The sequence below is a fragment of the Aspergillus ruber genome (genome assembly GCF_000600275.1).
Source record: "Aspergillus ruber CBS 135680 unplaced genomic scaffold scaffold00024, whole genome shotgun sequence".
Lineage (NCBI taxonomy): Eukaryota > Fungi > Ascomycota > Eurotiomycetes > Eurotiales > Aspergillaceae > Aspergillus > Aspergillus ruber.
In genome coordinates, this window is record NW_024467320.1 from 252083 (window position 1) to 276948 (window position 24866).

The following is a 24866-nucleotide window of genomic DNA, read 5'->3' on the forward strand; positions in this document are numbered from 1 at the left end:
GCACAAATACACCACAAGCACGTGACACACTCGTCTTTTATCGCCAATAACGCCCATAACCAGTGACAGGATACACTAAGCCCTTAATCTATTGAATTTGTATCAAATCTTACTACAAATTCTCTTCTTTGATATATTACCTTCTTTTCTCTCGAAAATAAGAGAAAATGGCCTTCGAAAGACGAGCATCATCCCCCACCGTCTTCGAACAACAACGCGAAGGACTCGTTCGGGAAATCGCTGTAGTAAGGCCTCATTCATATACACTGTTTACATCTGTATACTAACAAAAATAGGGCATGGAGCAAGTCCTCCAAAACATCAACCGGCTGAACCGGAACTTGGAGAGTGTGATTGCCGTATGCAGTCCCACACCCACATCTGACGAGATAGCGAAGCTGATAAACGAAGGTTGGGAACGAGTTCGGTTCCGTTGAGGCTCTTTGGTCTCAATTTGAGAACTTCATGGGCCGTCCGGGTGTCCAAGAAGCAGAAGCGAACGCACCGGACCAGGGTCAAGAAGAGGCCGGGCAGAGTCACACTCCCGGTCATAGCCCGAGTCACAGCCAAGATATGAGTTATGAAGAGGAGGATACGGTTACGAAGTAATGAACAGTGCGAAAGGCTATGATATATGTATGATTTGACATTTATTCTATGATACCAATATTCATTTCATCCATTTATCATGACATGGGTTTTCTTTGCGCCAATAAGCCAATAAACACCTGTTCCCATGCAAGAGGGTGGCCTGCAGACCATTTCATGATTGACATCAATAACATATGAGACAAGGAAGGGTCATAACAGGGTAAATATGTAATAAAGAGGGAAAGCTGGGAAAAAGGAAATGGGAAAAAGAAAAAAGACATAAATCAGAAAACCACCTCAACCGGCATGTCAGACAGGAATGAGCTTGCATCAACCTCTCGCGTGTCAAATCTAGTTGGCAAGCGGGCCATCAAAGCAACCAGGCTTAGATCCGGCCAATCGGGGAATCAAAGGATAAAAAAAAAAAAAAAAAAAAAAAAAAAAAAAAAAAAAAAAAAAAAAAAAAAAAAAAAACAAACAAACAGGCGGAAACAAGAAAAGAGACGAGAACGCATCACAGAATCTTGCAAGAGCGCTTCTTGATTTTCTTGCCTCCCATTCCTCCTCCCCCACCACTACCACCGGCATTGGCGCTACCGCCGCCGCCAGATTTTCCAGTGGTAGTCGCACTAGGACGGCTGCTCGATACCCACTGCTCTTCTTGCGAGATGGCCGTATGCACCGCAAGAGCAAAGACCTCGTCCACTCCACGCATCTCCTTACTGCTGCATTCGATGTAGGAGGCATTCATTCGTCGAGCCACTGTCTCGCCCTGTTCTGGAGTCACGGGGGTCAAGCCTTGGGTTTTGAGAAGCTCAATGCATGTTCGCTTGCTGCGGAGGTCCGACTTCAAACCGACCAGGATAATGGGTGTTGTCGGGCAGAAATGAAGGACCTCAGGATACCACTACACATAGTTAGCGTCATACTACTAGTTGAGTAGTATGGGACGATACTCACCTTGTCAATGACATTCTCTAGCGATGCCGGACAGTCAATGGCAAAGCAGACAAACAACAGATCAGTTTCGGGATATGACAATGGACGCAACCGATCATATTCTTCTTGTCCAGCTGTATCCCATAGAGCCAATTCGACTGTCTTTCCCGATGGCCGATGAGCAGTCTGAGTGATGTAGTTTTCGAAGACGGTAGGGACGTATTTCTGCGACACGTTAGCCCCGCACCTATCGCCTTGATTCATATATGCCATACCTCTGGAAAGTATCCTTGCGAATAACTGATTAACAGACAAGTCTTGCCGCAACCTCCATCTCCCACAACGACGAACTTCTTCGAATAAGCAGGTGGCTGCGTCAGATTGGTTGCCTCGGACATTCTTCCACTCGACGCAATGCTGGTATCTGTGCTGACGGTTCCGTTGCTAACTCTCACGCTCTGGCTGCGGACTCGACTGTGGCGCGGGACTGATGCAGGAGGAGGGGTGGCTGTGAGGGACTGACGTTGTGAGGTCGCGTAGAATTGGTCGTCGTACATCTGGCCTGACATGCTGGCAGGAGAACTCGTCGCTTGGTTGGTTGGCTGGTTTCTGGCCCAATTCGCAGGTGGACTGTCGGTCTGAATTGTTTCTGGTAGATTTTTTTTTTCTATTCAAAATATGAAGAAGTAGAAACTGTCGACTGGATGTTTCCCAGATAGGGAACAGTAGATCGGGGAATAACGTGCAGGTCGTTATTGGAGGGTATGCGACAGGTCAACCGTGGTTCGAGGGACGGAAAGAGAGATTCGGCTATCGATTATTATCACCGGTCGGTTCCAGATGAAGAATGTAATTAAAGTAGAGGCTGAGTAAAGCACAGTGTAAGGGAAAGAGAAAGAATCAAGAAATTCCAAAGAGAAAGAGAGAAGTGCCTTTGATAGTTGCCATCCAGTATGTTTACGGGCTGCCATGGCAACCGCTGATGACGCTTCCGGATATTTTTAGTCCTGCCACTTCCAGCTTCCAACAACACGATTTGGTTTCTTATTTACCACGAAACAGACGTCCTGAGGATCCTCAACCCTGATCTGAAGACGCGATTCGGTTAGTGTCTGGTGTTTTGCTCCATAATCCAATCTGGATCTCAGCCAACCATCGTGGATGGTGCTTCATCTATCCTCGACGGCGGGCCTTCCCTGACTGTCCGGATGAGCCATTTGTCTTGCTGCTCCACAATTCAGCTGGCCGGTTACCGGGTGGATTTGTGAGATTAATCAATGCATGCAGTGTTGTTTGATACAGGAAGTACTTGTAACTACTTCGTAGGGCCTGGACAATTGCTTTGTAGAGGTTCTTACATCGGGTTTCAACTGACCAATGAGGAAGCGGAGATTCATACACTGTAGATTAGAGATAGAATAGTAGACCAAACGGAATGAAATAGACTACGATAAACTTGTTGTGAGACAAATCGTTGTTTCAATGCAGACCAAGTGCCGAAGAACCATACTATGGCTGACATGGGCGTTCTGCGCATGACTCATCTGGGTCAAACATACTGAAATGCTGTCATAAGGATGAATTAGGATAACTTACAAGTACTCATACTCCGTACTCATATCCTTTCTACGGAGTACTATTACTCTATCGTCGATCGTCGTTGTGCAAACCTGTCGTATTCGTATAGCTGACTAAGCACACTATAGGGGCCGCAAAGAAAAGCCCAATATGACATTCATTCCTCGGTCCCTCCATATGTTCGACGGCGCGCTTTTACTCAGCTGCTTCCGTACGATTTTTTTGTTGATTGCCTCGATGGCCCCTCGTGCGCCATAAACGAGCCCGTTCTTCGCCTTAACTACGCAGCAACTCTATGGGGGAGACCGCAATTTTCGCATCGTTCTAATATCCACGGCCTCGGCATTTTACCAGTATGGCTCAGGGGACAAACGGCCAGCCAGATGCCGGGCTGAGAAGCCTCGATCATTGTACGCAATGACTCCTTTCTATGTTTGTTGCAACATTGCTACAGATGTGGATTATATGCTGACGCGACGACAACGACAACAGACCGCTACCAGCTGCCGTCCTGGCGTTATTGGCCCCGACAGAAACTTCTTCCTCTCGTGCGCTATGAAACGCCCTACCTGGCCTGGTTCCAGGAAAGAATCCGGACGCCGTCGCTAGATTCCTATTTCGCCTTCACCGCAAATCTCGGCACCCATACCTTTTTCATGATATTCTTGCCGATATTGATTTGGAGCGGTCAAATAACCATGGGTCGAGGGTAGGTGTTGCTTTGGAAAAACCCGGATAAAAGAACGGTCATGCGACGGTCAGCGACTAACATTTGCCTGCAATAGGCTGGTACACATGTTGGCTTCGGGCGTTTTTTTCAGTGGTTTCGTGAAGGACCTACTATGTCTTCCGCGGCCGTTATCGCCCCCGCTTCAGCGTATCACCATGTCCGGCTCCGCCGCTTTGGAATACGGCTTCCCTTCGACTCACTCCACAAATGCGGTATCGGTTGCGGTATACTGTCTCGGATTGCTTAATTCACCTGAGTCGACTCTGGGCCCGCGTCTGAACTTGGCGCTCCAAGCCCTGACGTGGGTTTACGTGACCTCCGTAGTGCTTGGCCGCTTGTACTGCGGTATGCATGGTTTCTTTGATGTGATTATTGGGTGCCTGCTGGGTGCCTTGATTGGATTTATTCAATTCGCATACGAGCCGTTTTTTGAAGAATCGTTAGCCTCGGCAACTGGCTTGCAGGTCTTGCTGCTGGTACTTGTGATTCTGGCTCTGGTTCGCATCCACCCCGAACCTGCAGATGACTGTCCATGCTTCGATGATAGCGTGGCTTTTGCGGGGGTCATGCTGGGCATTGAAGTGGCTTTCTGGCATTCTGCGCAGTCCGGAATTTTATGGGCCGATCCTTCGTATGAGTATGAAGACTCGGGCACAGTCAAGACTGTCTTGCGCATGATTCTCGGCGTGGTACTCATATTCGCATGGAAAGAAATCATGAAGCCCTTTTTACTGCGCATCCTGCCTCCCGTCTTCCGAGGACTGGAGAAACTGGGTCTCATTCTTCCTCGAAGGTTCTTCACCAACGCCTCGTAAGTCTTACTCATTATAACCATTCAATCTTGTATACTTGTATACTAACGTGCCCAAGACAATATTCCACGGTCCCCGCACAGCTCACCGATGACGAAGTACTTCCAAAATTCTCGGAAATCCCTTCCATTCTTACAAATATTAGCCAAGCTCGACGACGGGCTGTCTCTATCGGTCCGCAATCCGAGGCTGATGCATACGAAACCCTAGCATATCGCGAGAAGCGCCGACGGGAAAGTCGTTCAGGTGGTAACCGACCATCACCTGTGTTGGAAGAAGCGGACAGCAAGCACGGAGTCTCCGCAGCAGTGGACGGACGGCAACCTTCGCTAGCGCGCAGAGCGACCAAACTGAATGACTATGAAAATATGATGGGAACGGGCACTCCTCGCTACAATAGCCCTCATGATCCCGGGACCGATGGGGACCGGACAGACCGCTCGTCCCCGCCCGTGCCCTTTCCTCCCTACGAAGAGCCACCGGATGAGGCCGAAATGTTTCGGCAGATTAAGCGACCGCGTGTGCGGTACGATGTGGAGGTGATTACCAAATTGATAGTGTATTCTGGTGAGTATCTTGACCGATACTGGGACCATGAGAAATTTCTAATAGCTATTTTAGGTATTGCGGCGCTTGCTGTCGAGGGAGCACCCCTTGTGTTCGAACTGGTGGGATTGGGTATGATCAAAGCGAAATAATGCAGTATAACTCGACAGAGAGGCTCCATTGGAAAATCAGCAAATTTTTTACTTCGATTCTTTGTCCAGCTGGCTGGGCTGGTGAATTATTATTGGCACATATTTTGCTAGATATTGGCGGGGAAAGAAAGTCATGTATCTAACGATTTCAGAGTTGAGTTACGGAAGATTGGTTCTTGGAGAGGCATACATCCTTGTTTATAGCTTGAAAAATCAGTCAACAACAAAAAGAAACAAATAGTAATAATAGCTGCAATAATAAATATGTGCTCTGTAAGGTACAATATGCTGACAGCAACAACCGCGCGGCAATAAACGCGGCAGATCCCGCGCGGGTATCTCCAGCTTTCTTTGGCTTCAATTTTCCCCGTCGCATATTAATTCCCCAGCTTCATCATCTTTGCCCCTCGGGAGGCCTGCCACCATCCACGCCCAATTGAACCACCATCTCTCGAATATTACCAGCGCATATACTGCGACTCCCGGCCACGAACCGTACAACTCACAGACCATGCCAATTACGCGTGACTGTGCTTTCCCGATTCGGCTGTTTTGATTTCGCCTCAAACTAATTCACCAAGCTTGCCTACGGTCCCCCCTCATTCCCGTCAACTTCGCCCTCCTGTTGTTATTCACCTTCTTACTCGCCTTTTTGCCACATTTGCAACGACTTCGACAATTTTCATCCTTCACCGACCGACCGCCTCTTCACAATTGCAGCAAGCTCTTTGTCCGAACAATATTCTATCAATACTGGCACCATGACTGGCGTCGTTGCGACCCAGCAGCGGGAAATGGGGGACGAAGTTATGAACGATGTCGCTTTGCTTTCCCCGGATGCCCCGCGTCTGAATCCTGCTCTCGTTTATTCACCCGGCGATCCCATGGACATCAGTCCAATGCCCGCCGCAAACCACCAGCGCCAGTTCGTCTTCGAGCAGCAACCTTCTCAACATGGCTCACGGCGTGTCGAGCAAGCCACAAATAAGACCTTTAACAACTCCCCCCGGCCCTCTTTTACGAATGACCGCCCTGTTCTGAGCTCCACCGCTGGTTACGTCAAGCCTGACGGCAACGACAATAACAACAAACCCTCATCGGGGTTACCGAACCGCAGAACTATCTTCCAACCCCATCGTTTCTCCCCAAAAAATCGCGCCTCTGTTAAACAAGGTCACTTGAAGCGTCTCCCGTTGGCCATGCAGGCGAAGCTCGGTACTCCTTACAAGCCCGCCTTGGTTGGCATGAATCGCAACTTCCGAATTTTGCCCACGTCTAACCGTCAGCCTGGCATTCAGTCGAATAATAATCACTTTACCCTGAATGGATATCCTTCACTGGAACTCAATCATGTTCACGATCTTCCAACTCTTGACCCCCCTGTCAATCGGCAATTGTTCAAACCTGCTCCTCCTATACCCGCACTTACGAACTCGGCGACCGGTCCTGCTAGTGACGAGACTGCTGCGAAGCCTACTTCCGAACAGAATACTGCTGCGGCTTCTGAACAAACTGCTAGCGGAGATCCTCGCGAGCCAACCCGCGAATTTTCCTTGCAGCGCACACCCCTCATTAAAGGGAAATTGAACGACATCGATATCGATCGCCCCGCGACTTACGTTAGCCCTAAGTACCGCAAACTAAGCCAACGTAGCTCAGATCCCGCTACTACTTCACCCGCTCATGATTCTCAACAAACGACCTCTGCTCAAGAAAAGAGTCACTCCAACCTATATAAACAGCCAAGCCTTGCACACATTAATTCTTCTAATCTGATCTCACCTTTCAAACCCAACCTTTCGACCAACAAGACTCCACCGATGGGAACAACAAACGATTCCAAGCATAATGAAGCTTGGAATGACATGTTAGAGCTCCAGGATGCTCTCCGGAATCAGGGTATTGCCCCGGAAAACCTACCCCACCAGGATCCCATCAACAAACCCCCCAAACCTTGTCATCATCGTATGCCGGGTAGCTGGCCAGAAGACCTCCTTGACTTCCCCGATCCTACCAGAGATGGACTCCATCTTTTTACTCAAGACCCGAATCTCTCAGGAGACCATGGTTCGCTGATGCACAGTACTCTAGTTACTTCACCGGAATCGGCTTCCAAAACACAAGAACCAGTCAATTCGACCCCTGCGCCGGAGCCCCAGGCCTTTTCAACCTCTTCACAGGATGCCGTGAGTATTCAAGCGCAAAGCTTGGAGGCCGGCCAAGATGAACAACCAAAGGACGACACCTCCCATCCTTCATTTTCCTGGAGTAACCAACTCTGGGGAGCTACGCAGAGCGTTGTCGCCACTGCCATTGCTCTTGCTGACACCTTCAAACGACGTGCCATCGCTCTTTTTGAAGAGCCTCGTCCCCCCTCTCGTCGGACTAGCCACACCACTACTTCGAGCTCCCCGACCAGAGCAAATTTGCGTATGCTTCCAGAAGAGCAGCGTCGACGTCTGAAAAGCAACCAGTGGCGCATAGACAGAGGCTTTCCGACTGTGCAGGACTATCCTTTTCCGGAATTATCTCTTGATACCCCCCAATTCCAGGCTACAACCGATGCCTTGCTGGAAGGTGAAGCTCCAAAACCAGTTACTCCCGACTTCAAGAAACCAATCAGTAGCGATGAGTCTTCTCGCAAACGTGGCATTTTTGCGGTGACAGACGGCAGGCGGCAAAGTGCTAAATCCGGGATCAATAAGAGGCACACGTTCCAGGCATTGAGCCCGAATATCAAACGGCGAATGAATATGCGCTCTGGAAAACGGAACATTGCACGCACCCGACTAGACCGCTCATTGGGACATGCTGTCCAAACTGGTAAATGGACTCTTGATGATCTACCCACAAAACCGAAAGGACCTGTCGCCCCAGTGCCGAATCGTAAAAGGTTAGCTCACATCGGATCTGTCAAAGCCCCAAAGGAACCTTCACTAATGCCAATTCCTAGGAGGTTGGAACTCGCCGCGACTGAAGCTGTCCGCCAGAAACGAGCTGCGCCAAAGAAAGTGCGATTTGTACTTCAGTCTGCCCCTCCTGATAACGATCCGGCTCTCGTGGGCCATCACCTGCATCCTGGGCTTATGAAAACATTGGTTGAAGAGGAAAAGGAAAACGAACCTCCGAAGCACGTCGAAAGAGAACCTGAAGCTCCTGATCCTGGTTTGCGCTCGTGGCTCCAATCCGATTTTCCATTTGGAAGACCTGTGTCTGCTGTTCGTCTATTTGCTCCCGGTGCCAAAGTTCCCCAGGGCCGTAGCGAATCCATCTTTGCTGTTGAATGGCGTAAAATTCAAGAGGAAGAAAAGGCCAAGCAGGTCCCCGCCCGGATTCGTCCTGAGGGGCCCGCCGTTCGACCTCTCCCGCCGAAATGGGAGGCTCGATTGGCAGAAGCCAAGGCGTCCCCGGAAAATCGCCAAATTGCCACAACTTTGTCTGGAGACCCTTTGACCAAGAGGGACCTTGCCACCTGTTACACGCCTGCGAGGTGGCTCAATGACGAGGTCATCAACGCATACCTTGCTATTCTCATTGATTATTTGCGGCGAGCCAATGGCAATGCAGGACGCCACGACAAGCCGAAATTCCATGCTTTCAACACGTTTTTCTTTTCGAACCTAAGGGACAAAGGCTACTCATCCGTTAGCCGATGGGCCAAGCGGGCGAAGATCGGAGGAGAAGCCCTGCTTGAAGTCGACACGGTGTACATTCCCGTACACAATAGTGCCCATTGGACTTTGATGGTGGTCAAGCCGACCGAGAAATCCATAGAATACTTCGACTCGCTGGGTTCCGCTTCGCCTCATCATGTGGCCATAGTCAAGGACTGGCTGCGTGGAGAACTCTCGGCTCGGTATATCGAGGAGGAGTGGTCGGTGGTCCCTACCGTCTCCCCTCAGCAAGACAACGGGAGCGACTGCGGTGTTTTCCTATTGTCAACTGCGAAGGCCGTTTCTATCGGAATTGAGCCGTTGTCCTACGGGGCGAGAGACATTCCGCTTCTGCGGCGGAAGATCGTGGTTGAGCTGATGGCCGGCGGCCTTGATGGGGACTTCAAGCCCGAGGGTGAGACGGGTGAGGTGTTGATGTGAGCTCATTAAAGAAAGGAAGAAAGAGTGGGAACAAACCGCGAATGATCAAGAAGAAAAAGAAGTTCTGGTTGAGTTGATCTAAATTCTTCACTTTACCTCTGTTGTCTGTTGGAGTCGTGAGGGTTGAGCATTGGACGGTGATCTGATTTGCATGGAGCGTGGGTTTATATAAATTTATACACATCGAGGGAGCATCGGGATAGCATTTACAGGAAGAGGCGTTTATATGTGTTGTTCGTGTTGTTTTTGCTGGACGGTGCATGTGCTGTTTGATATTTGATACTTGATATATTTGAAACTTGATACCCAGTCAGTCGAGCCCTCGACATGAGCATTGCAATCTTTCGACATTTACATTCTGATCTTAATTTCGCATGTATCTTGGAGTCTGTATTTTTTGTATTTAGATAAAGCCATTTGTGTTGGTTGTAATCTTGTCCGAATATGTGACACAATCGTGGCAGACTTGAATATAACCTGCCCGAAAGAGAACACAGATGTTTCTTAGTTCATATATATAATTTCTGTAAAACTAAGCGTCTTGAACTAAAGTAACCATGAACAGGAAGGGTGGCATCAGACAGTAGATAAGAGCCGGCGCTTGAATCTACCTAACGTCGTCCAACCAGCATGGTCTGCGACATTTCTCGTCATGGCCGTGATAATCTCCTTCATCATCATCATCATCATCATCATCCCCTTTTTGCTTCTTTTTCTTCCTCTCCTCGCCCGAAATGTTTGCTTTCCCCGGATCGCCGCCTGGCACATCTCTGGACTGACCGGATATGTTATAGGCCAACTGGATCCATTCGATGCCCATAAACGCGCTCTCTCCAACCTTCATATCACCAGTCCAGTCCCCGCCATCACTCCAAAGGTTGATAACCAGCGTACTCGGCATATCGGGGACCTTGTACGTCTTAGAACTGTGTATGTGATCATCAACGTACCAGACAGAGAGGTTAGGAAACCAATCCAGCCGATGCGTGGCCCACTCAGTCCACGGCGTCTGAACAGCAGCGATAGTACTAGCCCCGGGGATAGTCTCATCCGTTTCCCAGTCGTAGTCTGGTTGGTTGGCGTAATGGATAATATTGGACGGGTCCTTGGTTAGAATCTCGATATCCGACTCCCCACCTGAAGGGTCGATGGTGAAGATACCAGCACAGGCACCCTTTGGGGGTCCACCTGGGGTCATGGAATTGGTGATATTGTGATTCGTACGATTCCATCCTAGTTCGTCATTGGCAAGACGGCCGTAAGGTAGCATGCGGAGACGGACACGGAATGAGCAGCGGAATACATTCGTAAGACGGTTTTCGAGCTCAGCGGCTGAGTTGTATTTGTCAAGACGCGTGGTGCGAAGCACGAGGTAGGTGTTTCCAAACTCGGTGGTTGAATTGCTACCGTTGCTCTTGAGAAGCGGGTCTTGGGCGAAGAAGATGTTGTTAACTGAGTTGAGGATCGGTACGGGCTTCTGAGAGGTAGGTCGACGATTCCAGTTCTGCGTATTCCAATCTGCTGCAAAATGGGATCTCGACAGTGGCACTGCGTTGGCTCCGAATACGCTGTCACTCGCCATCACCGTCTCATTTTCTCCCATATCGCCGCCAATGCTATTGTCGGGGATGACGATGTTTGCGGGTGACCCTGGTTTGACCGGCGTGACATCGCGGGGAATAGGAGCATTTCGAAAATCCCAGAGTTGGTAATGCTGGAAGTATCCTTGATTCTGACCGGAGACCAAGTAGCAGTCGCAGTGCGGGTGCTTGTGGTTCTCAGCAGTGGCGGGTAAAATTGGAGAAGAGTCATCTTCGGGGATGGTCTGCGATAGGATGGGGGCCACATAGATGAGGAATTTGAGCAGTAAGACGAGTGTCTTCATGGCTGCAACTGAGCTGCGTCGCTCAAGGGATTGAGGGGAAAGATGAGGTTGAACTGGAAAAGATGGGTACAAATACGGATTTGAAAAGAAAGGTAGATGTTGGGAAAGTTGTGACATGGATGAAATAGGAAGGTGCAGCTGTATGCCTGTTTTGGAAAGAGCAGATTGAATAGGTCATAATAGGCAAGAACGGCTGATGTAGTACCCGGCGGTACCATGATATGGGTATACTACGATGAAGCAAAGTAGGATGCATGGACCAATTGGATTCTAGTCATTGTTGACCAGGTTCTAGGAAGAGATTAGGGCTACCATAAACTAAATTCGCACATCTTGAGGCCATTTCTATAAAATTTAGAGAGCGCGGTAACTTATGGTTCTGCAGCCTGATCAGGTTCGAAGAGGTCCTGCTTCAGGACCTCGAGGACTTTCTTTTCATCCACCTGTCCCAGATCAACCGAGGACACTGAGTTGTCGATCCCTGGTGTGCCCTCTCCGTCCATACCACCAATTTCTCCGTCCTCCCCCGGTTTTTCAGTTTGTATGTACTCTTCTTCCAAACGGAACGATGCATTCTCCTTGTTTGTTGAACGCAATGCGTCTGGTGAATCTGGTAGCACGTAGACGGTGGGGAATTCGAGGACTGTCCGTTTGCGCAAAGCAGAGATAAAGGTTGCGGCTGGAGGTAGGGGGATCAGGACGGGTTGCTTGGTGGCAGTTCGTGGACGGTGAAGGTAGAAGTAAACGTCGCGATGAGGGATTATTTCATTTTCTTGCGACTCTGATGGGGAGGGATCCGAGGGTCTAGGATGTGTCTCGTTTGGTTCTGGTTGAGTTTCGTCTTGCTTTGGTTGGACTGGCTGCTCCTGTTCGGCGGGTTGGAAATTCGTCTCTGTTGTTGGCTGTGGCTCTGATTCGGTTTGCGATTGCTGGTTGTCCTGCTTTTGCTCCTCTTGCGCCTGCTCCGGTGGCTGACCTTGATCCTGAACTTGGTCCTTGTTGCGCTCTTCTTTTGGGAGAGGATAGAACCTATTGTAAGCTTCCACAACACGGCATGACTCCAAACATGTCCGGATCTTCTTTTCCCCATCAGGCGCAATCCATTCCATCGTCCAGATTAAGCATTTGTGTCTTCGACCAGTCAGCACAACGCACCCTAATCAGAACCCAGGGAAACATACTTCGGATGCCACCTGGAGGTATTCAATTTATTCCTCGTCATCCCCTTGGGGGCCCTAATAACATTGACCTCGCTACTTTGCGCCCCGCGCAAAAACCCAGCTTCTCCCTTAACTAATATCTCGTTCGGCCTTTTCCTCTTCCGACTCCCATCTCCCTGCACCTCTCCACCCTCTGCTTGATGGTCGATAGCAACTCCACGATTTTCTGCATCTCTATCCGCGCGTTCTATACTCCGCTCAATCCCTGTGATGAAGTTGAAATCGCGATCGAATGCGGAGGGAGTCGCGAGCTCGTTGCGGCGGAGGTATGCGGCTGGATCGCGGACACCGGAGCATTGGGACCATGTCTTGTGGCGACGGGAGCAGGGAAGAGAGCATGTTCTGGTTGAGCATCGGGGACAGCGGTATTTTGGGGCGTTGATGTGGCTGTTTATAGGTTTTTCCTGGTCAGTAAACGATGCGACGATGATAGGAGTATGGATGATGATCACCAAATTGTGCAGAGTTCGCTGAGAAGGGGGTCCCCCCCAGGGGTTTCGGACATGGCAATTAATATTAGAATGGTATATTATGTTGCGAACGTGTAGAATAATCGTTTTGAATGTATGTTAACAGAGGGATGGTCAGAACTCGATGCGATAAAAGAAAAATTGCGATAATGATAACTGCCTTAATGCCTGAGGCCAATAGTATCGATGCCTTGGCCCAAAAGTAGCAACACCACCATACAGTAACTCCGAGCACACCGTGAACATTATTCACCTTCACGTGGCTAGAAGAGGGGTCTGTTTTAGATTGTGAATTGGCATTTTTACGCCGAAATGAGCAATTACAGGGGTGACATCATTGCATCATTGCATTTCTAAGCACGTGCGGAGTACTTATTGCTCTTAAGGACTATTCCACTGCAGTTCAGACCTCATTTTCCTCCCTATTATTCGAGATGACATCCAAAGCATTCGCTATCATTGCTGGAGTCGGTCCGGGCACGGTATGTTCCACCTCTTCAGCATTCATCCGATATCAAAACACTAATCAGCTATAGGGCGCCTCTATTGCCCGCAAGTTCGCTCAAGCATACTCAGTTGTCCTGCTAGCTCGCAACCCCGCCAACTTTGAGCCGGTGGTTAACGAGATCAACTCCAATGGCGGTCAGGCTGTAGGGTTTAGCGCGGACTTGTCAGATTCGCAGAGCATCCGAGCCGCCTTTGACAAGATCTCGCAGCAGTATGCGGATTCTCCGTTGGTTGCGGCTGTATTCAATCCCGGTGGAGGGTTTGTCCGAAAGCCCTTCTTGGAGTTGACAGAGAAGGAGTTTACCACAGGATATGAGAGTCAAGGGTTGGTTCCTCTGTCTACAATGTACCACTTACCATGCTGACCGGTACATAGAAAAGGGGGCTTTCTCTTCGCCCAGAGTACTCTTCCACTCCTCCTCAAGGCTAAGGAAGCGACATTGAAGCACCCGCCAACTTTGATATTCACTGGAGCAACCGCCAGTCTGAAAGGCTCCGCAACATTTTCGGCCTTTGCCTCCGGCAAGTTTGCACTGAGGGCGTTGGCGCAGTCCCTGGCACGGGAGTTTGGTCCACAAGGCGTACATGTGGCGCATGTCATCCTCGATGGCGTCATTGATATACCCCGGACGAAGAGCTGGACCTTTGAGCATGAAGATGCCAAGATTGACCCTGTGGCTGTAAGTGGGAACCTGATCCATGTGCCACAAAAGGATGCTAATGTTATTAGATTGCCGATTCTTACTGGCACCTGCATACACAGCCACGGACAACATTTGGGTTCGAATTGGATCTCCGGCCGTATGTGGAGAAGTGGTGAGATGACCATGCGGAGAAGACCGTAGAAGACTTCTAAGCGAGTTACTTAAACAACAGATAGCAATAAATCTGCTGCCTCATATACATCGCACATAGCCACTTGCAATGTACCTCCGTAGATCTCGTATCTACGACTAACCAATAATGAATAATGCCGCCTAACCGGACACTACAGGGCTGTGTCATGTGCGCCAAGTCTCGTTCATTATATAAAGACCTTCAAATGGTCTATACGGAGCACTGTAGATTTATTATCCTAGAATCACCATGCCACAAACCAGAGAAACTAGAAACGCGGACCTCCAGATTGACCTGGCATCACCCCCTGGCTGGACCTTTGCCCCCGGGGACACGGTCATCGGCACAGTCCTGCGTCATTCGCACATCGTTGCCCCGAAAGCCACCGTGACGCTGTCGCTGGTAGGACACGTGAGGACCAAAATCACTCCAAATGGCAGCAGCAGCCGCGGCTACTATCGTGGACACTGGTACCTTTTTAGCACGACGACGACACAAGTACTCTTCGAAGGACCCTTACACGCCCCCAAAGACAGCAGCAGCAGCAGCAGCAGCAAAAGTGAGACTTCATGGTCCTTCTCGCTACCAATTCCGACGAAGCCGGCCGATTCAGCACTGGGGGGCCATTATAACGAAGAGGGCTTCTTGCCGCAGGACAAATATGGCATCGCGCATCACACATTACCCGGGACATTTGTCACGAGTAATAACGACTGGAACCACTCTTCTGAAGGCTACGTGGAGTACTATCTCGAAGCTCAGCTACAATATCACCAATGGGGCATGTATAGGTTCGGTAGGGCTACGGTCCCCATCATAATGCGGCCCCAAGCCCCGGTTGTGTTTCCCGATTGCGATCTCCAGCGACACACAGTCGACCAGGGATCCCTGGGCCAGTGGTTGCTACCGGGGAAGGGATGTACAGATAGAAAATTCATGCAAAAGACGCAGAGGCTCCTGGGTTCGTCCAGAGTGCCCAGAGCACACTATAGCGTCGAGATCGGCTTGCCTCGCATTATCCAGCTGGATAATACATCGTCCATTCCACTTACCCTGAACATTGTACTGCCACCCCAACAGGGAATGACAAACAGCACCGACATGCATAATGTCGGGCTGAAGATCAGGCTCAACTGGATCAAGATGTCTATCAAGTCAACGACTACTCTCCTCGCACCACGCGACGCCAGAAAACTTCTCACTAAGAGCGATTCCCATTCGGTTCTCCACAATCTAAATCTAGAAAGGGCTTTTCGGGATCTTGACGTCCCCATTGAGTTTTTTATTGACAAAACTCGTAATAATGGTCCAGTCAATATTGGCAGTATGTTCCAGCTGGTTCTTCGTTCGAATGGATTGAAAGCTAAAAATCGACGTCTTGCTTCTGTACCATATCCCTATATCCAACCTGATCTAATCACATATAATATCAGACATAGTCACAGGTTGGTAATGGAGGTGTCTTTGACTATTGCAGGAGAACGCCATACGGTTCCAGTGAGTGGCGATGTGATGATATTAGCAGCTAGCTGAAGAAGCATTCGGATAGAGTTAATGGTGACTGCTGTCAATATACCGCTTGATTTTTTCCTGTATCTAGTTGGAAACTGTATAACTATGCTTTTATTCCTTGTAAAAATCCAAGATTCACTTATCACTGTAAAGCTGAAGTGTAAGCTGTACTAATGGGAACTAACCCACGAAACATCGCAAGTAGAACAAGTCTAATCCATGCCCTAAATGCTGTGGGCTTATACACCTTACCTCCCAGGAGTTCATATTCACAAGTAACGTCTGTGCTGTGGGACCACTACCCTCAGTACCGACTAAGTCGGTTTGCATCATGATTAACTTAACACCATGGTTATGCTCAATGCCATGGGAATTTATGTCATGTGTACTTGTTCATATTATAATTCCCTGGAGCTGCTTCATCGCCCTCGGCTTCCTGGGTAGGCACGTTCGAAATTCCTGTGGAACTTGGTACTTTGGATCTCCCGAGACGTCTTTCATTTAATGTCAGCCATGTGGACAACAGGAAAGTGATGACAACTTACAAGCATTCAGAATTACGATTCACGCAATGAAGTACAGCAAGCAATACCAATTTCTCCCTAGTAACTTGCTGTCAACCTGGTTGATATCGGATAAAAAGAATGCACATGCCGCATCCGGATTCCCGGGAATTTTCTTGGAATAGAGGGGCTTTGTTACAAGGCACTCGTGGGGCAGGTCATATCCAATTGAGGGCTCCAGTCAATACGTTGGAGCCATCAAGTACGATGTAAGAAATGTTGAAATCATGGGAATAAGGCTGAGAATGCATTTGTATTGTTCGCAGAAGAAGATTATTTCCTGTTTGAAAGTTTACTCAGGTACAGCCACAAATCACAATTAGCCGGATTGTAGGATTTCATACCACTACACGGTACGGAGTAGAGGCATCGATGTATCCTCTGGCGGGTAATTTTGACACGGAGGGGTTTCATTTATTGCGCTGAGGGGAATGTTTCATGCTTAGCATCAAAATGTTAGATCAGCAGGAGAGCAATAAAGAGAAAGTCCGATACTATCAGGAGTATATATATAAAAGCCCCAAGTTGCAACAAATGCATGAATCTTTGTTCGACCTTGAAATAATCAGACGTACTCCAATATGCGTCCTTTCTTCCTGCTGAGCCTCGCTGTTCTGGCCCAGGGAGCCACTCTGATTCCCTCCACCTGTTTCGACTCCTACACCTCTCTTGAAGAATACTTCTCTTACCTTTATCCATGGGGTTCGGATCACAATGGATCCGCCCGGATGATTGGCAATTCCTCCGATCACGAGTACATCTTGATCGACACACCCGGTATTCTGACCCTGCTTGCCAGACCGGTCAATGGCCAAGATCCGACTAGCGGTGGCCAGGAAATTAATTATCTCTCCGGTGCGGTGCATTCGACCAAGACATTTACCGTTGAGGCTGGGTCCGGGTTCGATATCCAGGCTGAATTCCAGGCGCCTACTGCCCAGGGTACTTGGCCGGCATTTTGGTTGAACGGAGCGAATTCATGGCCACCAGAGATTGATCTTGCGGAATGGAAAGGTTGTAACTGTTCCCCAATTACGGATAATGATGGGAATGCTGACAGTTCATAGGATCCGGTGATATCAGTTTCAACACATTCAATGTGAGACTCCATTGCCCTGTATCTACTTGAACATTCATGCTAACTCCCTTACCAGACGTCATCTGAAGTGCAATCTCTGGATATCGACTATCCCTCCCCATATGATTTCCACGCCGTGAAGATCGAAGTTCGCGACGAAGATGGCTCCAATATCTCGGTCAATTTCTATCTGGACGACGAGCTAGTCACGACTCAATACGGCGCAGATTACGTCGGAGAGCCATTGCATTTGTGAGTATTCATGCTGTAGGGAAGAGAAGTATGCCAAGCTGATAAGACAGGATTATCAACCTGCAAATGGAGGGTTCTTCAGGGTCTCCTGGGCCGACGACAGGTGAGTCGTGATACTGCTATTGAGATTAGCCAGACTGACAGTGTATAGACACGTATTATCGCATTCGTAACCTGTCTTTCGAGCAGATCTAGTAAATAGCTTCGAATATTGGAATCAAAGTGATTTTGTACTAAAAAGTACGAGTAAGGAAACTCCTGGTAGAAATCGGATGACTAAGCACAACGTCACAAGCTTGTCTCTCACCACGAATGCGGCATCCCAGTTCACTCTTTGCTCTTTAAACGACGCAACATGGTCCTAGACGACGCCTCTCCACAGGCGTACAATACGTCCTCTCAGCAGGATGGCCAGAACGCCATCCAAAATAACGCCAACTCCTCCATAACCCATTATCAAATCAAGCCCGAAGCAATCGTTACGCCCGACCTCTTTACCCTCTACTTCGGTTTCGCTGGGAATTGGAACTGGCAACGCACTCTGGTAAATACACTCACAGAGCGCGTGGAGAATGCCCGTGTGCTAGTTCAACGCCCGCCTACACAGGACGAAATGGACGCCTTCGTCACGCACAGCAGTCGCAGTTTATACCACGGACGGATTGGAGCACCGCTTGCTAGTGGACTTGCTATGGCAAGGATGTATTACCAGGCGCGGAAGACGGACCATTACAAGGCGATGGTGCCTGGTGCAGAGGAGGGGAAATTGCCCAGTGCAAAACAATTAATGCAGGGAGTTACGAGGTTTGCGAAGACGGATCCTACGGCGTTTCGGTCGGTGGCGGCAGCTTCAGTGTTCAAGTTGTTCTTTTGGACGCTAACGGGGGCGACAATGTCGAGTATTTATGCAGTGTATAATGATACCGTTGCGACAATGTCGGATCCGAGGCTGGTGAATTTCGTGAAGGAGGTGAAGCAACAGAAACCGGAGGAGGTGCGGAAGCGGAAAGTAGACGCTGCACAGGATAGGTATCGGCAGAACCAGCAACGGATGACGTCGCAGCCACAAAAATCGCAGCAACCGAGTGAGATGGTGCCGGACCAAGCGAGTGGTGGGCCTACAGAAAGTTACGAGCAGCAGGATTATAGCGCGATGTACGGTAACAGCGCGGAGCCCACGACTCCTTCCCGTTCCTACGATCGTCCGACCCCGATGGAATCGACCAGCAGTAACTGGTATAGTGGAAGGAAGGAACAAGACTCTGTATCCGACTTCTTTGACGACGCTAGTCCTACGGCACCCGAATACCAAAACCCCCACACCAATACTACAACCTCCCAGCCTTCTCAACCCATCTTTCAGCGCGGCGCATGGGAACGAATTCGCCAACAGAATTCCAAGGGGCTATCCACCCCCCAAGGCCAAGAATACTATCGCGGGCAGTCTGACGGGTGGAATACACAGAGCCAGAGCCAGAGCAATAGCAGCAGCGGCCAGGATATGGAAAGACAGCGGGAAAAAGAACAGGCACGCGCTGATTTTGAGCGGATGCTAGACGCTGAGCGGAATTTGTCGAGTGACGATTCGGGGAATGGCAAGAATAAGGGTTGGGAGCGATGGAGTTGATCCATTATTGGCATATGTATGTATATTTAAGCTGGATGTACATTAATATGTGGGCAGTCTATTTATCCGTATCAAGTACCGAGATATGATATCCCGTAGAAATTACAGTCATATGGTGTGCTCAGGTACATCGTCCGCGTATGAAGAATGATGTCATTGATGATGTCCACCTCAGAATCAGGTTTATTCATGGCAACTCTATGTCTTTATTAAGCTAGGATTTGATACATAAACCAAGAAGAAGCCAAGCTCTGTACCTTATTTGAACCATCTTTTGTTCCCTGGGTTGTTTTCATTAAATTTGAACTTACCCATTCTCTAAAATCTTACCCATGACATACGGGATTGAATACCGACCATATACACTCAACAGTCCATTTTCGTTTAATTTCGTCACTTTGTTACTAAAATGACAGTCATCTGGGGTCTGGATCTCCATGAGATCCGTTGGAGCAAGTTCGGAAGCTCCAACATGTTCAACCGCGTCTACCACCTGCGCCGCACAAAGATGATCGTCTACCAGATCGCCATGATCTTCTGCGTATGCTCAGAGGCCGTCGGCACAGCGGCATTATCCGGTGAATCTTCTCTCCATTACCCCTCGCAGCCCAAACAATACTAATCAATCCGCTCTCTGTAGACTACCTCGACCAACAAAGCCAAATCCAAGGCCAACATCCAGGGGTCAAAGTGCACAACAACGATTTCATCGGTGCCGCATCGTATAACATCTGGGCGGGAGTTTCTGTCGCATGGGTATTCGGGGGCGCGTTCTTCTTTGATCTCTTCTGGCCCGAGAGACATGAAGACCGGGGGATCCGGTGGGCGTGGAAGCTTTGTGCAGTGGCGGAGTCGATTATGATGTTGGCTTCGGCTCTTGCGATGACGGTATGGTGCTTTACTGATGATTTGGGTGATGTGTTGATGCTGATGTGGGTAGATTATCACGGCCACGCATAGTGCAGAAATCACGGGGACAGATGCTGCTTCTGCAAGGCAGTACTGGGAGGAGTCTATGAAGAAACCTGCTTTGAGTATGTATACACTATTCGCCATTTTAGGTCTTATGAAAATAAGGCTAACACGACTAGGATATTACACTAACCCGAAAGCTGTTGCTTCCGTCGTTCTTGCATGGCCTGGTGTTGTCGGGACTATTGCTGGGTATGTCTACCCCGCTATTCTGTCCTTTAGTGTTGATGTGGCTAATAATTATAACAGTACTATCATTCTTTGGTTATCCCATAAGCATGATGATGAATCCGGTCCGAAGTCGAACTATGGCCGGAGTCTTGAGAACGACGGTTCGGAGACAGAACCGAAACCGGTATAGAATAAGATACCCCAGTATAGATCTAATTGTATAGACAATGATGTCTTTTATACAACCTGTATACATGGAGAAGATGCCCTAAAGTGATCTAGAGTGATAAGATATCGTAGCGGAGGTTATTCCCAGCGTATGTACCCCTACATTATCATCCCTAGTATTGATATCGAGAATAAACACGTCCAACGCTCAAGATAAGCACCATAAGCTTTTGGCATACAAAGAAATATATGAACTCGGTCGCATTGGTAGCAAAATAATCAGCCTATCAGTTTAATGTCTTTTCCCACTGGTTGTCGCCATTTATCGTGGGTCTATCGCAACATGCACGCCATCAGCTGAACAGGGATGCTGATAACCATAAATACATTCCTCCCAACGCCGGATATTTTTCTTTGTCTCCTTAATCCTGTCTCTCGTGTCACCTCACAATGGCGACTTCTGCAAAAGATAGCAGGAAAGATCCCATTGAGACTCAGACTCGACCGGTGGATGTTGAAGCATGGGAAGGAGAAAATCCGGTCAAGCCAGCGCCTGTGCCTAATCAGACGGAATTGACTCCAAATGAAGCGTTCAAGTGGAATGTTGATGGCGACCAGTCGCCTTGTATGCTTGTCTCAAGCCTTGTGGTGTGCGATCATCGCTGATTGACATATATAGTTCCCGAGGTGGCAGCATGTGTCTCCAACACTGATGATCCTAACATGGCTTGTAGCAGTAAGTAAATCTATCACGGATCTATATTGGATAGTCCTAACGATGCAGCCTTCCGATCATGGACTCTTACGACCATTTTTGTGATGCTGTTTGCTGCCGTCAACCAGTTCTTCGGTCTGCGATATGTATGTACCCTTTCCTACCATATGCGAGCGCATACTAACAAAAATAGCCTTCTCTTAGTATTGGATACGTCGTGGCTCAATTACTGGTATTCCCTATCGGCCGAGCATGGGAGAAGCTTCCTCGATGGAGGGTGCCGCTGGGGAAATTCTCCTTCGATATCAACCCAGGGAAGTTTACCGTTAAGGAGCATGCACTGATTGTGATTGTAAGTTGCCCTCCCCCCCTACAATATCATTACTCCTCAGTCTTCTGATTAGTAAAGTGTGTCAACATTAGCGCCAGCACGGCCTATGCCATGGGTTCATTGGTCGCCATCACCAGCCCGGTCTACTGGGATCGAGACTACGGAGCAGGATTCTCCTTCCTCTACCTCCTGACTACCCAGATGCTAGGTTTTGGCTTCGCCGGACTAGCACGTCGATGGCTGGTATATCCTGCAGCCTTGATCTGGCCTTCGTCTCTGTCGTCCACGGTCCTGTTTCGAGCTCTGCACGAGCAGAAACAAGATAACTCGCCTGCGAATGGCTGGACCATAACGAGATATCGCTTCTTCAGCTACTTCACGCTCTTCGCGTTTGTCATTTTCTGGTTCCCGGACTATATTTGGACGAGTCTGAGCACGTTTGCGTTCATCACCTGGATCTGGCCTCACAACCAGAAAGTGAACACGATCTTTGGGATGAACTCAGGACTGGGATTGCTACCGATTAGTTTCGACTGGACGCAGATTACCTATGCCGGATCACCGGGGTCACCCCTGACGACACCGTTCTACATCACCTGCAACGCGTATGCAGTGGTAGCCTTATTCTACCTCCTCCTCTCGCCAATTTTATACTACACGAACGTCTGGAACAGCGGATACCTCCCGCTGCTCTCATCAAGTACCTTTGACAACACAGGATCAACGTATAACATAACCCGCGTTGTAGACGAGAACCTCAACTTCATCCAGAGCAAATACGAAGCCTACTCGCCAATGTACATCTCCATGTCTTACACCCTGACCTATGGGCTTTCCTTTGCTGCTGTCACCGCCATGGTTGTGCACACGTTTCTCTACAACGGTCGGGAAATCTGGGCCAAATTCAAGAATTCCCGGGCCGGAGGCGAAGATATCCATCGGCGCCTGATGCACTCGTACCCCGAGGTCCCGGATTGGTGGTATGGCGCGCTGACCGTAGTTATCGTGGGACTTGGTATCTTTACCGTGCGGTACTGGGACTCCGGTTTACCTGTTTGGGGGTTTATTGTCGTGTGCTGTGGGATGGGTGTGGTTCTTATTATTCCCGAGGGGATTCTGGAGGGAACGACGAACCAACGTATCTTTTTGAACATCATCACTGAGTTGATTGCGGGTTACGCATGGCCCGGGAAACCGATCGCAAATATGATGGTGAAGTTCTATGGCTATAACTCGGTGAAGCATGGGATGGACTTTGCGCAGGATTTGAAATTGGGGCAGTATATGAAGATTCCCCCGAGAGTGTTGTTTATTGGACAGGTTTATTCAAGTGTCCTTGCGACGATGACACAGACTGGTGGTGAGTGTCCATCCATCCCCGCAATACATATCTTCAAGACATACTAACCAAACAGTCCTCCGCTGGATGATGGGTCATATCTCCGACCTTTGCTCCCCATCCAACACCCAACGCTTCACCTGCAACGGCGCCAAAGTCGTCTACAACGCCTCCATGATTTGGGGCACCATCGGCCCCCAGCGGATGTTTCAAGCCGGCCAGGTTTACAATGCCCTGATGTATTTTTTCATCATTGGCCCCGTAGTAACTGTCCTGGTCTGGCTGGTGTACCGACGCCATCCGAATAGCTGGATCAAGTGGGTTAATGTGCCGATTTTCTTTAATGCGGCGGGGAATATCCCGCCGGCGAATACGACACAGTACTCGCTGTGGTTTATTTTTGGGTTCTTGTTCAATTATCTGATTCGGAAGAAGGCGTTTCAGTGGTGGACGAGGTATAATTGTCAGTATCCTGCCCTAACCTTTCTGGTATGGATCAAGCTAACAAGTAGCAGACCTCTTGCAAGCAGCCATGGATACCGGCACAGCCCTCGCAACAATTATCATCTTTTTTGCCTTGAGTTATAACAAGGTCGAATTCAACTGGTGGGGCAACACTGTGGGCTCGAACACAGACGACGCCAACTCTGTCCCTTGGCTGAAGGTCCCCACAGGAGGACATTTTGGGAAGGGTCCTGGCGAGTTTCATTGAGTGGATTGGCCCAATTTACCCCGTAGTCCACTTTACCATATAATTTATGGCTTTTTATACAGAAAGAGAATTGCAGGTCTTCGAACACATTAGCTATTATTGATAAATATAAACTTGAACATGTCGTATTTGAAAGCTCCATGTGACCTTCTAAACCCTGCCAGAACGAACTTAACATAGCAATGGAATAAATGTGCATCCATCATATCTCCCCAACCAACTCCTGAACAATCCCAGCAACATTCCCCGACATACTCAAAAACGGAAAGTGCGACGATTTCAACCGATATACACGAGACGTCCGCAGTACCCCAACCATATGCTCCTGCACCGCCAGCGGCAGCATCTCATCCTCTTCACCCATAATATACGCGGTTGGTATAACATGCCATGGCTCATATGTTGCGGTTCCAGAGAAAACGGGAAGAGAAGTGTGCGTTAGCGCAGAGGTCCAGTGGGATTGTTGGGCCTGGGGGAGGTCGTGGAATGGGGTGTCGAAAGATAGGGTGGTGTAGTTTTCCTGTTCGGTTTCAGTAAAAAAGTCATATATAAGGGGAGATGAAGAGAGAAAGACGTACATCGCATTTAATCCATGGGAGAAGTTGTCCCCCGCAAACATCAATCAGATTCAGTCCTTCATTGACCACGAATGCGGTCATGTACACAATCATCACAATACCACCTTGCTTTCCTTGATTCTGACGGACTGGTTTCTCAAGGCCTTGAACGGATCCGGAGGCAACAAGCCCGCCGTATGAGTGCGCGACCACGATGGCATCCTCGCCGGAGTTGACTAGACGTTTAAGTGTGCTTCGGAGATTTGAGACGTCATCATCGAGAGTCTTAATGGGGGGCTCTGCACCAGCTGAGGGATGTGAGACGATTTCCGTGGTGAGACCCTTTTCTGAGAGATTGGATGAGAGTAGAGTATAGAACGCCGGAGTGGCCCAGGCACCTGGGACCAGGACTATGATTGGCTTGGAAGACATTGTGATATGGATTGTATTGAAACGAGGGATGTAATAGAGGCTATCTAGATCGGGGTAAAGTGGTAATGTACTTGCA

General features: G+C 49.0%; 13 protein-coding genes across 13 annotated transcripts; 9 read left to right on the top strand and 4 right to left on the bottom strand.

Annotated features, from left to right (window-relative positions):
- The first annotated feature begins 21 nt into the window (after positions 1 to 21).
- Positions 22 to 627, top strand: EURHEDRAFT_414876 (DASH complex subunit DAD1). Its single transcript, XM_040782544.1, has 3 exons — positions 22 to 245; positions 297 to 359; positions 412 to 627. The coding sequence occupies exons 1-3, from the start codon at positions 168 to 170 to the stop codon at positions 607 to 609; spliced, it is 339 nt and encodes a 112-aa protein (XP_040636617.1). The 5' UTR covers positions 22 to 167; the 3' UTR covers positions 610 to 627.
- A 426-nt stretch (positions 628 to 1053) lies between these two features.
- On the bottom strand, positions 1054 to 2530 carry EURHEDRAFT_414878 (Rho4-like protein). Its single transcript, XM_040782545.1, has 3 exons — positions 1806 to 2530; positions 1552 to 1755; positions 1054 to 1498 (listed from the first exon to the last, which is right to left on the bottom strand). The coding sequence occupies exons 1-3, from the start codon at positions 2097 to 2099 to the stop codon at positions 1106 to 1108; spliced, it is 891 nt and encodes a 296-aa protein (XP_040636618.1). The 5' UTR covers positions 2100 to 2530; the 3' UTR covers positions 1054 to 1105.
- A 619-nt stretch (positions 2531 to 3149) lies between these two features.
- EURHEDRAFT_414880 (PAP2 domain protein) lies at positions 3150 to 5528 on the top strand. Its single transcript, XM_040782546.1, has 5 exons — positions 3150 to 3518; positions 3601 to 3817; positions 3894 to 4649; positions 4709 to 5217; positions 5272 to 5528. Exons 1-5 carry the CDS (start codon positions 3464 to 3466, stop codon positions 5346 to 5348), a joined length of 1614 nt encoding a protein of 537 aa, XP_040636619.1. The 5' UTR covers positions 3150 to 3463; the 3' UTR covers positions 5349 to 5528.
- A 236-nt stretch (positions 5529 to 5764) lies between these two features.
- EURHEDRAFT_414882 (SUMO protease ULP1) lies at positions 5765 to 9790 on the top strand. Its single transcript, XM_040782547.1, has 3 exons — positions 5765 to 7247; positions 7440 to 8241; positions 8302 to 9790. The coding sequence occupies exons 1-3, from the start codon at positions 6110 to 6112 to the stop codon at positions 9440 to 9442; spliced, it is 3081 nt and encodes a 1026-aa protein (XP_040636620.1). The 5' UTR covers positions 5765 to 6109; the 3' UTR covers positions 9443 to 9790.
- A 259-nt stretch (positions 9791 to 10049) lies between these two features.
- On the bottom strand, positions 10050 to 11327 carry EURHEDRAFT_461588 (glycoside hydrolase family 16 protein; the record flags this gene model as incomplete). The annotated part of the gene is made up of 2 exons (XM_040784727.1): positions 10050 to 11030; positions 11112 to 11327. 2 exons carry the CDS (start codon positions 11325 to 11327, stop codon positions 10050 to 10052), a joined length of 1197 nt encoding a protein of 398 aa, XP_040636621.1.
- Positions 11328 to 11579: 252 nt separating this feature from the next.
- Positions 11580 to 13052, bottom strand: EURHEDRAFT_505444 (HIT finger domain protein; the record flags this gene model as incomplete). Its single annotated transcript, XM_040785836.1, has 3 exons — positions 11580 to 12458; positions 12509 to 12934; positions 13000 to 13052. 3 exons carry the CDS (start codon positions 13050 to 13052, stop codon positions 11699 to 11701), a joined length of 1239 nt encoding a protein of 412 aa, XP_040636622.1. The 3' UTR covers positions 11580 to 11698.
- Positions 13053 to 13254: 202 nt separating this feature from the next.
- On the top strand, positions 13255 to 14435 carry EURHEDRAFT_388346 (oxidoreductase, short chain dehydrogenase/reductase family). Its single transcript, XM_040779741.1, has 4 exons — positions 13255 to 13499; positions 13554 to 13849; positions 13901 to 14204; positions 14255 to 14435. The coding sequence occupies exons 1-4, from the start codon at positions 13452 to 13454 to the stop codon at positions 14342 to 14344; spliced, it is 738 nt and encodes a 245-aa protein (XP_040636623.1). The 5' UTR covers positions 13255 to 13451; the 3' UTR covers positions 14345 to 14435.
- Positions 14436 to 14585: 150 nt separating this feature from the next.
- On the top strand, positions 14586 to 15992 carry EURHEDRAFT_414885 (uncharacterized protein). The gene has a single exon (XM_040782548.1). The coding sequence runs from the start codon at positions 14611 to 14613 to the stop codon at positions 15892 to 15894; it is 1284 nt and encodes a 427-aa protein (XP_040636624.1). The 5' UTR covers positions 14586 to 14610; the 3' UTR covers positions 15895 to 15992.
- Positions 15993 to 16940: 948 nt separating this feature from the next.
- Positions 16941 to 18006, top strand: EURHEDRAFT_414888 (glycoside hydrolase family 16 protein). The gene is made up of 5 exons (XM_040782549.1): positions 16941 to 17450; positions 17504 to 17535; positions 17591 to 17766; positions 17817 to 17869; positions 17918 to 18006. Exons 1-5 carry the CDS (start codon positions 17018 to 17020, stop codon positions 17959 to 17961), a joined length of 738 nt encoding a protein of 245 aa, XP_040636625.1. The 5' UTR covers positions 16941 to 17017; the 3' UTR covers positions 17962 to 18006.
- Positions 18007 to 18121: 115 nt separating this feature from the next.
- EURHEDRAFT_461501 (putative endo-1,3(4)-beta-glucanase) lies at positions 18122 to 19393 on the top strand (the record flags this gene model as incomplete). Its single annotated transcript, XM_040784722.1, has 1 exon — positions 18122 to 19393. The coding sequence occupies one exon, from the start codon at positions 18122 to 18124 to the stop codon at positions 19391 to 19393; it is 1272 nt and encodes a 423-aa protein (XP_040636626.1).
- A 223-nt stretch (positions 19394 to 19616) lies between these two features.
- On the top strand, positions 19617 to 20805 carry EURHEDRAFT_414890 (uncharacterized protein). The gene is made up of 5 exons (XM_040782550.1): positions 19617 to 19971; positions 20034 to 20281; positions 20334 to 20427; positions 20485 to 20557; positions 20615 to 20805. The coding sequence occupies exons 1-5, from the start codon at positions 19803 to 19805 to the stop codon at positions 20724 to 20726; spliced, it is 696 nt and encodes a 231-aa protein (XP_040636627.1). The 5' UTR covers positions 19617 to 19802; the 3' UTR covers positions 20727 to 20805.
- Positions 20806 to 21138: 333 nt separating this feature from the next.
- On the top strand, positions 21139 to 24072 carry optD (small oligopeptide transporter, OPT family). The gene is made up of 7 exons (XM_040777850.1): positions 21139 to 21329; positions 21384 to 21440; positions 21489 to 21565; positions 21613 to 21771; positions 21829 to 23110; positions 23166 to 23552; positions 23605 to 24072. The coding sequence occupies exons 1-7, from the start codon at positions 21155 to 21157 to the stop codon at positions 23799 to 23801; spliced, it is 2334 nt and encodes a 777-aa protein (XP_040636628.1). The 5' UTR covers positions 21139 to 21154; the 3' UTR covers positions 23802 to 24072.
- Positions 24004 to 24790, bottom strand: EURHEDRAFT_461300 (alpha/beta hydrolase; the record flags this gene model as incomplete). Its single annotated transcript, XM_040784709.1, has 2 exons — positions 24004 to 24321; positions 24380 to 24790. The coding sequence occupies 2 exons, from the start codon at positions 24788 to 24790 to the stop codon at positions 24004 to 24006; spliced, it is 729 nt and encodes a 242-aa protein (XP_040636629.1).
- Between the last annotated feature and the right edge of the window lie 76 nt (positions 24791 to 24866).

What these genes read in the sequence shown, in the direction of transcription:
- EURHEDRAFT_414880 (XM_040782546.1), top strand. Translation starts at nt 3,464, where the DNA reads ATGGCTCAGGGGACAAACGGCCAGCCAGATGCCGGGCTGAGAAGCCTC. An exon ending in CAAATAACCATGGGTCGAGG is followed by an intron (nt 3,818 to 3,893) that starts GTAGGTGTTGCT and finishes TGCCTGCAATAG; the next exon opens with GCTGGTACACATGTTGGCTT. An exon ending in AGGTTCTTCACCAACGCCTC is followed by an intron (nt 4,650 to 4,708) that starts GTAAGTCTTACT and finishes AACGTGCCCAAG; the next exon opens with ACAATATTCCACGGTCCCCG.
- EURHEDRAFT_414888 (XM_040782549.1), top strand. Translation starts at nt 17,018, where the DNA reads ATGCGTCCTTTCTTCCTGCTGAGCCTCGCTGTTCTGGCCCAGGGAGCC. An exon ending in TGATCTTGCGGAATGGAAAG is followed by an intron (nt 17,451 to 17,503) that starts GTTGTAACTGTT and finishes GACAGTTCATAG; the next exon opens with GATCCGGTGATATCAGTTTC. An exon ending in GTCTCCTGGGCCGACGACAG is followed by an intron (nt 17,870 to 17,917) that starts GTGAGTCGTGAT and finishes GACAGTGTATAG; the next exon opens with ACACGTATTATCGCATTCGT.
- EURHEDRAFT_414890 (XM_040782550.1), top strand. Translation starts at nt 19,803, where the DNA reads ATGACAGTCATCTGGGGTCTGGATCTCCATGAGATCCGTTGGAGCAAG. An exon ending in CGGCACAGCGGCATTATCCG is followed by an intron (nt 19,972 to 20,033) that starts GTGAATCTTCTC and finishes CGCTCTCTGTAG; the next exon opens with ACTACCTCGACCAACAAAGC. An exon ending in GTTGTCGGGACTATTGCTGG is followed by an intron (nt 20,558 to 20,614) that starts GTATGTCTACCC and finishes TAATTATAACAG; the next exon opens with TACTATCATTCTTTGGTTAT.
- EURHEDRAFT_414882 (XM_040782547.1), top strand. Translation starts at nt 6,110, where the DNA reads ATGACTGGCGTCGTTGCGACCCAGCAGCGGGAAATGGGGGACGAAGTT. An exon ending in GGATGCTCTCCGGAATCAGG is followed by an intron (nt 7,248 to 7,439) that starts GTATTGCCCCGG and finishes ACAGTACTCTAG; the next exon opens with TTACTTCACCGGAATCGGCT. An exon ending in CCAGTGCCGAATCGTAAAAG is followed by an intron (nt 8,242 to 8,301) that starts GTTAGCTCACAT and finishes GCCAATTCCTAG; the next exon opens with GAGGTTGGAACTCGCCGCGA.
- EURHEDRAFT_388346 (XM_040779741.1), top strand. Translation starts at nt 13,452, where the DNA reads ATGACATCCAAAGCATTCGCTATCATTGCTGGAGTCGGTCCGGGCACG. An exon ending in ACAGGATATGAGAGTCAAGG is followed by an intron (nt 13,850 to 13,900) that starts GTTGGTTCCTCT and finishes ACCGGTACATAG; the next exon opens with AAAAGGGGGCTTTCTCTTCG. An exon ending in CCAAGATTGACCCTGTGGCT is followed by an intron (nt 14,205 to 14,254) that starts GTAAGTGGGAAC and finishes TAATGTTATTAG; the next exon opens with ATTGCCGATTCTTACTGGCA.
- EURHEDRAFT_414876 (XM_040782544.1), top strand. Translation starts at nt 168, where the DNA reads ATGGCCTTCGAAAGACGAGCATCATCCCCCACCGTCTTCGAACAACAA. An exon ending in TCGTTCGGGAAATCGCTGTA is followed by an intron (nt 246 to 296) that starts GTAAGGCCTCAT and finishes TAACAAAAATAG; the next exon opens with GGCATGGAGCAAGTCCTCCA. An exon ending in ACTTGGAGAGTGTGATTGCC is followed by an intron (nt 360 to 411) that starts GTATGCAGTCCC and finishes TGATAAACGAAG; the next exon opens with GTTGGGAACGAGTTCGGTTC.
- EURHEDRAFT_414885 (XM_040782548.1), top strand. Translation starts at nt 14,611, where the DNA reads ATGCCACAAACCAGAGAAACTAGAAACGCGGACCTCCAGATTGACCTG.
- optD (XM_040777850.1), top strand. Translation starts at nt 21,155, where the DNA reads ATGGCGACTTCTGCAAAAGATAGCAGGAAAGATCCCATTGAGACTCAG. An exon ending in TGATGGCGACCAGTCGCCTT is followed by an intron (nt 21,330 to 21,383) that starts GTATGCTTGTCT and finishes TGACATATATAG; the next exon opens with TTCCCGAGGTGGCAGCATGT. An exon ending in TCCTAACATGGCTTGTAGCA is followed by an intron (nt 21,441 to 21,488) that starts GTAAGTAAATCT and finishes CTAACGATGCAG; the next exon opens with CCTTCCGATCATGGACTCTT.
- EURHEDRAFT_414878 (XM_040782545.1), bottom strand. Translation starts at nt 2,099, where the DNA reads ATGTCAGGCCAGATGTACGACGACCAATTCTACGCGACCTCACAACGT. An exon ending in CGCAAGGATACTTTCCAGAG is followed by an intron (nt 1,756 to 1,805) that starts GTATGGCATATA and finishes AACGTGTCGCAG; the next exon opens with AAATACGTCCCTACCGTCTT. An exon ending in TAGAGAATGTCATTGACAAG is followed by an intron (nt 1,499 to 1,551) that starts GTGAGTATCGTC and finishes AACTATGTGTAG; the next exon opens with TGGTATCCTGAGGTCCTTCA.